The sequence below is a fragment of the Cebus imitator genome, unplaced genomic scaffold (genome assembly GCF_001604975.1).
Source record: "Cebus imitator isolate Cc_AM_T3 unplaced genomic scaffold, Cebus_imitator-1.0 Scaffold96, whole genome shotgun sequence".
Lineage (NCBI taxonomy): Eukaryota > Metazoa > Chordata > Mammalia > Primates > Cebidae > Cebus > Cebus imitator.
The window spans coordinates 2,102,785-2,114,681 of NW_016107411.1; the positions used below are offsets into that span (position 1 = coordinate 2,102,785).

Sequence of the window (11,897 nt, forward strand, 5' to 3'; positions counted from 1 at the left end):
CAGAGAGTGTAGAACTCTGTATGTACAAGAAATTATACTGCAACCAATGGAGACATGTAGGAGCATATTTATTGCAGCACTGCTTGTGGCAGCAGGAAGTTGCAGGTAGTCTAAGGGTTTGTCACTGGCATAACAAAGAAATAAAGTGTAGGGATCCACAAAATAGAACATCTTACAGCAGTTAAGAACAAGCGCCAGGCAGTGGCTCACACCTGTAATCCCAGCACTTTGGGAGGCTGAGGCAGGTGGATCAAGAGGTCAGGAGATCAAGACCATCCTGGCTAACACGGTGAAACCCTGCCTCTACTAAAAATACAAAAAATTAGCCAGGCAGTGGCACGTGCCTATAGTCCCAGCTACTTGAGAGGCTGAAGCAGGAGAATCACTTGAACCTGGGACGCAGAGGTTGCAGTGAGCCAAGATTGCACCACTGCGCTCCAGCCTAGGTGAGAGAGGGAGACTCTGTCTCAGAAAAAAAGCAACAAGCCTGGACAAGATGGTGAAACTACATCTCTACAAAAAATATGAGGGTTAGGTCAGCGCAGTGGCTCACGCCTGTAATCTCAGCACTTTGGGAGGCCAAGGCGGGCGGATTACCTGAGGTCGGGAGTTCAAGACCCACCTGACCATCATGGAGAAGCCCCATCTCTACTAAAAATACAAAACATTAGCCAGGCATGGTGGCGCATGCCTGTAATCCCAGCTACTCGGGAGGCTGAGGCAGGTGAATCGCTTGAACCCAGGAGGCAGACGTTGCAGCGAGCCCAGATCGCTCCATTGCACTCCAGCCTGGGCAACAAGAGTGAAACTCTGTCTAAAAAAAAAAGAAAAAGGAAAGAAAGAAAGAGAGAAAAGAAAAAGAAATAAGAAATCCTAGGTAAAAGTCTGAGCGCCACTTCCCAATCACCTTAACCAGTATCAACAGGTGGATGACCTTGGAGAAGTCACACATTTCCAGTTCTGTAAAATGGAGAGTTATATTGCAATTTCTTTCTTTCTTTGTCTGTCTGTCTTTCTTTCTTTCTTTCCTTCCTTCTTCTTTTTTTATTTTTTGAGAGGGAGTTTCACTGTTTTTGCCCAAGCTGGAGTGCAATTGCACGATCTTGGCTCATGGAAACCTCCACCTTCCGGGTTCAAGCAATTCTCCTACCTCAGCCTCCCGAGCAGGTGGGATTACAGGCATGAGCCACTACACCCGGCTAATTTTGTATTATTAGTAGAGACGGGGTTTCTCCGTGTTGGTCAGGCTGGTCTTGAACTCCCGACCTCAGGTGATCCGCCCACCTTGGCCTTTCAAAATGCTGGGATTACAGGCGTGAGCCACGGTGCCCGGCCTTATTTATTTATTTATTTATTATTTTGAGACAGAGTCCCACTCTGTCGCCAGGCTGGAGGGCAGTAGCACAATCTTGGCTCACTGCAATATCCGCCTCCCGGGTTCAAGCTATTCCCCTGCCTCAGCCTTCTGAGTAACTGGGATTATAGGCGCGCACCACCACGTCCAGCTAATTTTTTGTATTTTAGTAGAGACAGGGTACCACCATGTTGGCCAGGATGGTCTCGATCTTATGACCTAGTGATTGCCCGCCTCGGCCTCCCAAATTGCTAGGATTACAGGCGTGAACCACCGCACCCGGGTCAGATCACATAGTTTTATGTTAAGTGACACATTCTCTATGGCACTAAGTTTGAGGACATACTTTGTAAATGAAATGATATTTGGAAATACCCGTATATGTTAGTGGTTTTGTTGTTGCTATTATTATTATGACTGCCATACATGTGGTCTGGGGAAAGCCAGGCTCCTCAAAGCACAGATTCCCCAACAGAGAACAGGCCCTCTAGGTTGCATACCAACAGGAAGCATGTTTAAGGAATGTTAGCCGGTAGCCTGAGGGGTAAATTTTTTCTTTATCAACTGTTCTCGAAGTCTTCAGGCTTGAAGTTCTGGGGAAAATAATTAGGCTCTCTGTGCGAGATCCCGAATACCAATTTAAGGGATCTGAAAAGCAAGGCCGTGTGAGACTCCACTGCCGCCACGTGTCGGGCACCAGGAGGCGCGGGTCCGATCCGTCCTGGGGCTACCAGGGCTTTCGGCAGCAACCCTCAGCGAGCCCGACAGCCTCTGACCAGGTCCGGGCAGCTGATGCGGGAGGTTCCAGGGGTCCACGCCACTCGTGAACGCAGTCTCCAGTGTCCTCTCCGCGTCCCACCCCCTTTCCTGCGCGAGCCTGGACTTGGAAGGCACCTGGGACGGTGTGAGCCTATCTGGGTCCCCAGAAGAGCGGCGGGAACTGCGGCCGCTCGGACGGCGCCGCCGCCAGACTCCAGTGTGGAAGGGGAGGCAGCTGTTCTCCCAGGCGGCCGTGGGGGGCAGCAGAGGGGACGGCGACAGGTGCGAGAGCCCCTCCCGGGGCAGAAGTGGAAAGGCGGGCTCCGGGGTCTGTTCCCAGGCTGGAAACCGCCCCCGCCCCCCATCCAAATCCCCGGGAGAGGCCCGGCCGGCGCCGGGTCTGGAGGAGGAAGCGGCCGGAGACAGTGCAATTTCACGCGGCCTCTGTGGCTCGGGTTCCTGGGCTGGGTGGATGAGTTATGGGGTTTCGAGTCTGGGAGAAACTGAGGTGGCCCAGACGTGAGGCAAAAAACACCCTCCCCCTCAAAAACACACAGAAAGAAATATTCACATTCAGAGAGAAAATCCACCAAGTGAACCAACCGGCTAGGGGAGTTGAGTAATTTGGTTAATGGGCGAGGCCAACTTTCAGGGGGCAGGGCTTCGGAGCGCTTTCCCCACCCTCATTCATTACCCTTCCCTGGATCTGGGGGCTTTTTGGAATCTCGGCCTCCCCTTGGCCCAGCTCCTGCAGAAAAATTAGGGCGAGCCCCATCCTCGATCTGCTCCGCCAAGTTGCGGGACCGCGGGGCGTGGCGCGGCGCGCTCCGGGCGGGCGGTCAGAGGCTCCGCAATCCCTACTCCAGCTTCGCGCGGGAGGGGGCGCGGCCGTGACTCACCCCCTTCCCTCTGCGTTCCTCCCTCCTCTCTCACACACACACACACCCCTCCCCTGCCATCCCGCCCCGGACTCCGGCTCCGGCTCCGATTGCAATTTGTAAACTCCGCTGCCGCCGCCGCAGCCGCCACCAGTTCGCTGGCGGCTCAGGTGGCTCTCGCCTCGATGTCTTAGTCTAGGGACCCCCGGGCCGGACTGGGCTGGGCTCCCTTCACCCTCTGCCGCAGTCATGAGAGCGAACGGCGCTCTGCAGGTGCTGGGCTTGCTTTTCAGCCTGGCCCGGGGCTCAGAGGTGGGCAACTCTCAGGCAGGTAAGCGGCGCAGGAGCACCGGCGGGCTCCGCACCTGGGAGCCCGAACCCAGTGCGCGCAGTCTCCGAGGGCAGGGGCAGGGGCAGGGTCCCAGGCGGCGCGGGGTGTGGGTGCTGCGCCGGGTCCGCCGGGACCACCTGGGAGTGGGGCGGTCGGGCTCGGGTTATCGGCGTGTTCCGGCCGAGGGCGACATTCCTGGACCCTCACGCCCCGCTTCCCCAGAGCGTCGCCGACCCTCTAATTGGTCTCCCCAGAAGATGCTGAGGCCAAAACAGTAGTTCACACTTATAAGGGGCCCTGCAGGGAGCGGAGCGGGGACCTTCATTCTGTAAACAGGAGGTGCTTGGAGGTGGGGACCTTGGCGGAAGGGTCTCGGTTTGCTCTCCAGCTTCCTACCCCCTACCTCGCGCCGATTGCAGCCACCCCTAGTTTCGTTGTTTTGCCGACAGGGCGGAGCTACACAAGGTTGGAGGGGGTTGTTATTCTCTGGTGTTGGAAAAACAGGAGCGGCACCTCCTCTTCCGTGAGTGAGCCTGCCCTGGGGAGGTCTGAGATTAACCAGAGGGCCAAGTTCAGGTGACATCAGGCGGGAGGCCCAGCAGAGGCTGGCGCCTGCTTTCCTCAAAATAGTAGAGCTTGAGCAACATCTCTTTGTCAAGACCCAGGTCAACACAACTCATATTTATTGAGCATCTACTATATACAAGGCCCTAGGCCAGGAGCTGTAGGGGCGAGGATGCCCAGCCTCTTGTCTTTTCTCTCCCCAACCTGAGGATCAAGAGGGCACCTCTGCTACTTTTTAAGCCTCCTACCTTGGAGAGTCCTTCTTGGGCCCAGCTTGTGTGCCCCCGTCCCCATTTTGTTTATTGTCTGACACTGTCTCTAGGACCCTAGACAGACCCCTGGATTGCTCTTCTCTAGTCCTCCCCCGACTCCCATGCTATCTGAGCCCACTCCTTTGGGGTGTCTCTGGGACCCTGGACACCTGAGGATTGATGGTGGCTCTCCTCCCCTCCCCCCAGATCCCAGCTTGGGGTTTGGCACAGCCAGGGCCCCTTCCTCAGTGTGGGAGTGGAAGAAACCACCTGTGCTTCCCCCACAGTTGCTGGGCCTAAATTTAGAGTCTGGGATTTTGAGATGTGAACACTCCCAGCTGGTGGAGGGGGGTGGTCTGAGGACTGGTGTGGGAGGGCGCAGTGGAGTGACTGTATAACTGTCCCATCCAGACCCTGCAATCTTCACCCAGAAACCCAGGAGTACTAGATTCTGGCCACCCTCCCTGGGGAGGCAGGAGGCAGGCATGGTTGGGTCTCTTTACCCTTTATCTGGGTCCTGCAGCCTCTGGGCATCCGGCCCTGTCTCAGTCCTTCTATAGCCCCTTTGTCCTGGCTGTGATGGGGGTGGGGGATGCTGGAGGGGAGGCCTCTGCTTGAGGAGGGGCTGGAGATTCTGGCTCTGACCCACCCCCAGTGCTCTCTACCAAAGGAGGGCCTGTGACACTGCCCCTCCCTATGCTCCCAGTCCCTGGGTACCGCAGGGATTTTTATGATTCCCTCCCCTGCCCTGCTCCCCAGCCTGCCTGGCTCCTCCCCAGAGATGTTGTTTGTGCTCCCTTATTGCCCAGGCCCTTTGCTCCCTGTCTGTGCAACGTGGACTTTACCCTTAAGGTAGTGGGGGAACTGGGCTACCTCTGACACTGTAGCCTTCCAAGCACAGACACAAAATCTGCACAAACGCTTATGGGCACGTGGGATAGATAGGGCCACCTGAAATACTATCTGCAAGGAAACCCAACTTTAGGTTTCTGGGCCAGCAGGACCGATGTGTATGTGTTTGTGTGTGTGTTGTGTGCGTACGTGTGTGTTGTGTTCGTGTGTGTGTTGTGTGCATATGTGTGTTGCGTTCGTGTGTGTGTTGTGTTCGTGTGTGTGTTGTGTGCGTACGTGTGTGTTGTGTTCATGTGTGTGTTGTGTGCGTATGTGTGTGTTGTGTTCGTGTGTGTGTTATGTGCGTATGTGTGTGTGTGTGTGTTGTGTGGGTATGTGTGTGTGTGTTGTGTTCGTGTGTGTGTTGTGTGAGTATGTGTGTGCCCGCTCTACTACTTCCTTGTGAAGAAAGCTTGGCTCCTCCTTATCTGGGAAGAAGGGTTGGCACCATAACTTGGGAAAGGGGGTGTCCTGCCAGGAAGGGGGTTGGGGTGGGGCTGTCCAGAAACGACTAACCTTCCCAGTCTCTTTCATTTCAACCCAAGGACCAAGGAGTTCCCCGCTCCTCTGGAACTAGCTCTCTTTGGTGGGACTAGCCAGCCTTCATGGGGAGTGATAAGGAGGTCAAGAGGTCAGACTAGGGGTGTATGTTATAGTAGGGATTGAGGCCTCACCAGTCTCCCTCCCTGCATTCCCACTGAGCTACCACCGCCTCAGGGAAGGGTGGTTGGAACAGGTGGTATCTACCCGCTATTCCCCACCCCACACACATGGTCTTTCACTGAGCCAGAAGAAAGAGACTGGGGTAGGGCTTCAGAATCCAGGATTTCCCATAGCCCATTGTCCACCACATTTGCAAAGAAGAGTGAACTCCCAAGGCTGACACGCCTCACGTGCCTCTAGTCTACGCTCTCTCTTAGTGGGGGTGCGGACTGCCTTGGTAAAAGCCTTTTTCATGAGTCTCTTCTAACAATGAAATTGGGTGGAGGCTCAGTGTGGGACATCTGCTACTGTTTCTCTCCAGGCTTCTCTGTATTTGCTGAAAAATACTCTAGGGCTGGAAAGTGATGCCGAGGTTGCTGGAGTGTGTTGGGATGGGGGGAGAGAGTAAGAAGGAAAGCCAGAGTTTAAAGGAGGGGAGGCAACCAGCTCCTTATCTTCCAGTTTTAAAGACAAAGCTCCCATTGACCCCCCCCCACGACTGCCAGAGCTCCCCCCTCTAGTGAGGTCACTTGTCTGAGCCCAAGGCTTGAGGGTGGAGGGGGTGCTGCTGAGGACGGGGTGTCTAGGGACAGGGTGGGGTAGCCCCCCTCCTGGATAGAATCGCCTCATTGTGGGCTGGACTGTGGCCCCAGGCACTGCCCCCACCCTCTGCCCCCATCCCACCCTCAGTAGACACAATAGGGGCTGTGTACTAGCCCCAAAGAGATATTTATTCCAGGACCTAGAGAGAGGCAGGATGAGGGGTAGAGAAGTGAGTGCCCTGCTTGGAGGGGGAGAGGAGGATAATCAAAGTTACGGCCCTTTCCTAACTTCTCCTTTCTAGAGAGAGAAACAAATTCTCTGTCTTCTTTCTCAATTAACCCCTTAGTACCCAAAGTAGTACCCAAAAGAGGCACAGACGGATCCCAGATAGAAAAAGGAAATCTTCACCTTCCAGTTCATGGAATGGGGAGGGGATTCTGAGAAGAGAAGGCTCTCAGGCCACTCCAGCCTCTGTCTGTCACTTGTGGGAGGGCTGAAGGCAAATGCCCTCTGATCCTGTCTAGTGTAACTGGAAGAGGGCAGCCAAGGGGGTGATCTTGGGGGAATGGCAGACGGGCTGAGAACTTGCGTCCAGCCCTCAGCCACTCGTTCCTCTGCTTCGAACAGTGTGTCCTGGGACTCTGAATGGGCTGAGTGTGACCGGTGATGCTGAGAACCAATACCAGACACTGTACAAGCTCTACGAGAAGTGTGAGGTGGTGATGGGGAACCTCGAGATTGTGCTCACGGGACGCAATGCCGACCTCTCCTTCCTGCAGGTTAGCAGGCCCGCCCTCCTTACTCAACCCGTTCCTCTTTATTCTGCCCCAGAAGCCTCCTTCTCTCTTCAGGGGTACCTTCTGCTGGAGTTCACCCTTCCTAAGACTCAGGAGTTCCTAAGATTCAAGCTCGCGTATTTATGGGGACAGTGGCTGTAATCTGGGGCCTATGGTCTCATTGTTGTAGCCAAGGATATGTAGGGGGCAGGGGCAGGGGCAGGTGGTGTTCTGTGATAGTGCAAGGTCAGCAGGGCCTAGTGCACAGAGACACCTGAGGACTGAGAGGGTATCTGGGAAGATGGGGAAGGGACCCTCCTGGCATGAGGAGCTTCGAGGAGAAAGCTGCCTGTCTTTACTCCCAGAAGTGACATAGTAGTGTGACACAGTCTACTCCCTACTCCAAAATAGGAATTAGAAAGAGTTAAGGCTGGGTGCAGTGGCTCATGCCTGTAATCTCAGCACTTTGGGAGGCCAAGGAGGGCAGATTACTTGAGGTCAAGAGTTCAAGACCAGCCTGGGCAACTTGGCGAACCCTGTCTCTACAAAAATACAAAAATTATCCGGGCATGGTACCGCGTACCTGTAGTCCCAGCTACTCAGAGGGCTGAGGTGGTAGGATCGCTTGAGTCCAGGAGTTTGATGCTGCAGTGAGCCAAGATCGTGCCACTCCACTCCAGCCTGGGTGACAGAGCAAGACTCTGCTCACGCGCACCCAAAAATAAAAATAAAAAGGAAGGAAGACTTAAAAGAGCTAAAGAGTCTTATGCCTAAGGGAGGGAGGGGGATTGAGCTTTTTTTGCCCTGTTGTCCCTCTCATTGACATAATCTGCTCTGTCACAGTGGATTCGAGAAGTGACAGGCTATGTCCTTGTGGCCATGAATGAATTCTCCATACTACCATTGTCCAACCTCCGCGTGGTGCGGGGGACCCAGGTCTACGATGGGAAGTTTGCCATCTTCGTCATGTTGAACTACAACACCAATTCCAGCCATGCTCTGCGCCAGCTCCGCTTGACTCAGCTCACCGGTCAGTTCCCCATGGTTCTTCCTGGCCTCACCCATCAACCGGCCCAAGACTTGTGCTTGCACCTCCTTGATGATGGCCCAAGATTGCTCACTCTAAGTGCCTCTTCCAAGGTGCCCGTCACCTTAGCAACTGTGGTCTAAAGCTCCATTGCTCCCTAAGCAATAGAGGGCCCCCAGTAGGGGGCGCTAGAGGCATCTGCTCCAGGGAAAGGAATCTGTGTCCTGGTGGGGCTGGAGTCAGAGCTGGATCTGCTACCCATTTCTCTAACTTCAAAGTACAATGTACCAGAGGCTGAGCACAATGGCTCACACCGGTAATCCCAGGAGTTTGGGAGGCCAAGAAGGGCAGATCATTTGAGATCAGGAGTCCAAGACCAGCCTGACCAATATGGCAAAACCCTGTCTCTACTAAAAATACACACACAAAAAAAATTAGCTGGGTATAGTGGTGCACACCTGTAATCCCAGCTGCTTGGGAGGCTGAGGTAGGGGAATCACTTGAACCCGGGAGGCAGAGGTTGCAGTGAGCCAAGATTGAACCGCTGCACTCCAGCCTGGGTATCAGTGAGACTCTATCTCAAAAAAAAAAAAAAAAAATCCAAAGTACAGTATACCTGGATGTTCCTCCTTTCCTGGGAATCCTACCTTTGCTTTCCTAAACCAAGCCCCCATGAGCTGGGGGAATATAGGGGTTAAATACCACCTGTCCATCTTCTGCTTCTCCCTGTCCCAGTCAGTTGGAAAACATACAGGTAGGGTTTGGGGGGTGTTGAGTCAGAGATCTTCTCTCCCTCTCTCCCTTTCCCTCCCCAACTAGCTAAACCGGATCTGGACAGGTGACTGAAGAGGCAGGAGTGTCTTTTGGCCTGACTCCTCCTCTTATAAAGCGAGTCTCCTCTGCAGCTTGGATTTAATTGGATCTATCTGCTTTCCTTGTTCTCCCACTCCTGAGTGTCAGGTGTCCTTTTGGATGGGTGGGAAAGTAAGGAAGAGGTGTTCCGCTGCAGCCCTTAACCCTGTCACTTCTTTCCCTACCACAGAGATTCTGTCAGGGGGTGTTTATATTGAGAAGAACGATAAGCTTTGTCACTTGGACACAATTGACTGGAGGGACATCGTGAGGGACCGAGATGCTGAGATAGTAGTGAAGGACAATGGCAGAAGCTGTGAGTGGCTGTGATCAAGACTGCTCCCCTACCCCACCAAACCAGAGTGACTCCCTTCTTCCCATCATCCTAACATTCCTGATCTGAACTTGCCTCCCCATGGAACAAACACCTCAAGTCCCTGACCCAGCAGCCCACCAGGAAGGACCATGCCAGTCCCCTGGAATCCAAACCACAGAGGAGGTGTTTCAAGAAAAGGAGCAGGCCGAGCATGGTGGCTCATGCCTGTAAACCCAGCCCTTTGGGAGGCCAAGGTGGGAGGATCACTTGAGCCCAGGAGTTCGAGACCAGCCTGGGTAACATAGCAAGACCCTATCTCTACAAAAAATTTAAAAACAGACAGACGTGGTGCCTGGCACACACTGTAATCCCAGCTACCCGGGAGGCTGAGGCAGAGGATTGTTTGAGCCCAGGAGGCTGCAGTTGCAATGAGCTGTGATTGTGCCATTGTACTCTAGCCTGGGCAACAGAGTGAGACCCTGTATCAAACAAACAAACAAACAAAACACAAAGGTTCCTGGGTACTAAGCAGGGAAGCCAGATATTTAGACTCCACATCTGTTATTTGTTGCACTAGAATATGCTCCCCTCTCCTTGGAGCCCACCTTCCCTTGACCATTCACATGCATATATTCAGTTTGCCCAGGAGGAACCAAGTTCCTGGGTTGGGACTGGGGCTAAGGTTGGCATTTGCCCCAGTCCCTCCCCTTCAGCTGCCCAGTGGGTGGTGTGGAGGCGTGGCCCCGCCCCTTGTTGACAGGTTCATTTGAGCCCAGCCCTGCCTTCCAAGAGCAGGGAGGGACACAGCCCTGGCTTTTTGCTTCCCGGGATTGAGGTGCCTGTGTGCTGACATCATACCCTGTTGATTCAAACAAACCTTTCTTAGCCCTGATGGCCCCTTGTGTTATCCTCCTTCCCAACCAGGTCCCCCCTGTCATGAGGTTTGCAAGGGGCGATGCTGGGGTCCTGGACCTGAAGACTGCCAGACATGTGGGTTTGAACTTCCCTCCAAAAACTTCACTCATACGCTTTCATATCCCTTCCTCTCCAAGCCTGGGTCAACACTGGGGGGAGGCATGAGCAGTGGCCTCAGAATTCAGTCCCAGGAGCTCTAACTGCCTTGCTTTCTCTCCTTCTGTAGTGACCAAGACCATCTGTGCCCCTCAGTGTAATGGTCACTGCTTTGGGCCCAACCCCAACCAGTGCTGCCATGATGAGTGTGCCGGGGGCTGCTCAGGCCCTCAGGACACAGACTGCTTTGTATGTACTCTTTCCATTGTCTGCCTTCTGAAACTGGGATGTGGCCTTTGGGGAGGAGGTTGGGGTACCTATGTAGCAGCAATCTGATGAGCCTGCTTTTTTTCCCAGGCCTGTCGGCACTTCAATGACAGTGGAGCCTGTGTACCTCGATGTCCACAGCCTCTTGTCTACAACAAGCTAACTTTCCAGCTGGAACCCAATCCCCACACCAAGTATCAGTATGGAGGAGTTTGTGTAGCCAGCTGTCCCCGTAAGTGTCTGAGGGGAAGGAACAATCATCAACAATAGTAGATCCAAGATTTTAGACAAACTTTTGGGAGGCAAAAAGAATCTGGTTGGGTGGTAAATAGGGAGATTGGTGAATGGTTATGATCATCTAACCACCCCAGTGAGTGACCCCTACGTCCTGTCCGCCCATGACTTCAGCTATCACCCTTACTTCTGCTCCTGGTAGCAACAAAGAGTGAAGAGACTTTCGAATCTATAGGGCAGCACTTAAGGAACCTAGGGTGGCAGGTGGAGACAAATCCAGTGCAGAGCAGGAGGGAATCCAGGCCCAGAGCAAGGGTTCCATTGGTAGCGGGCAGTGTTCATCCCTCCTCTCTGATGGCATCCTCCTCCTTCTCTTCCGTAGATAACTTTGTGGTGGATCAAACATCCTGTGTCAGGGCCTGTCCTCCTGACAAGATGGAAGTAGATAAAAACGGGCTGAAGATATGTGAGCCTTGTGGGGGACTATGTCCCAAAGGTGGGTAGGAGATGGTAAGAAGTTGTGAAGAGACAGCCTTTCCTCTGAGCCTGCGCAGACACCCCCACTGAGCCTCTCTTACGTTTGCAGCCTGTGAGGGGACAGGCTCTGGGAGCCGCTTCCAGACTGTGGACTCAAGCAACATCGATGGATTTGTGAACTGCACCAAGATCCTGGGCAACCTGGACTTCCTGATCACCGGCCTCAATGGGTTAGAGATCCTGCCTTCCCTCCCTAGACCGCAGCCCACACACCCCTTACAGTTCATGTCATTGGCCTAAACTTTCCTATGTGGAGCTGACTAGGAATCAAAGTCATAAAATCCTAGTCTGTTACAAAGGACCTGAGAGAATGCTTAACACATCCTCCATCGAGGCCTTGGGTCCTCTCAGGGATATCTTTGAGCAATTCAATATCACCTTGCCAAGGAACAAGAGACAGAAAGAGTATATCCTCCTTCTTAAAGTTTTCTTCTTTTATTTTCTTTTTTTTTTTTGACAAAGGGTCTTGCTCTGTCACCTAGGCTGGAGTGCAGTGGCGTGATCTTGGCTCACTGCAGCCTCGACCTCCTGGGCTCAAGTGATTTTCCCACCACAGCCTCCTAAGTAGCTCGGACTATAGGTGCACACCAACATACCTGACTGA

At 53.6% G+C, this 11,897-nt stretch overlaps 1 protein-coding gene across 1 annotated transcript in view; it reads left to right on the forward strand.

Moving 5' to 3' along the window:
• The first annotated feature begins 2,804 nt into the window (after positions 1-2,804).
• The window catches only part of ERBB3 (erb-b2 receptor tyrosine kinase 3), a 24,137-nt gene continuing 15,044 nt past the window's right edge, over positions 2,805-11,897 (forward strand). The window contains exons 1-9 of the mRNA XM_037741186.1: positions 2,805-3,322; positions 6,901-7,052; positions 7,893-8,079; positions 9,119-9,244; positions 10,169-10,234; positions 10,386-10,504; positions 10,613-10,754; positions 11,139-11,252; positions 11,343-11,463. Coding sequence (XP_037597114.1) covers positions 3,241-3,322; positions 6,901-7,052; positions 7,893-8,079; positions 9,119-9,244; positions 10,169-10,234; positions 10,386-10,504; positions 10,613-10,754; positions 11,139-11,252; positions 11,343-11,463 — 1,109 coding nt within the window. The 5' untranslated portion in view covers positions 2,805-3,240. The remainder of the gene's footprint in view (positions 3,323-6,900; positions 7,053-7,892; positions 8,080-9,118; positions 9,245-10,168; positions 10,235-10,385; positions 10,505-10,612; positions 10,755-11,138; positions 11,253-11,342; positions 11,464-11,897) is intronic.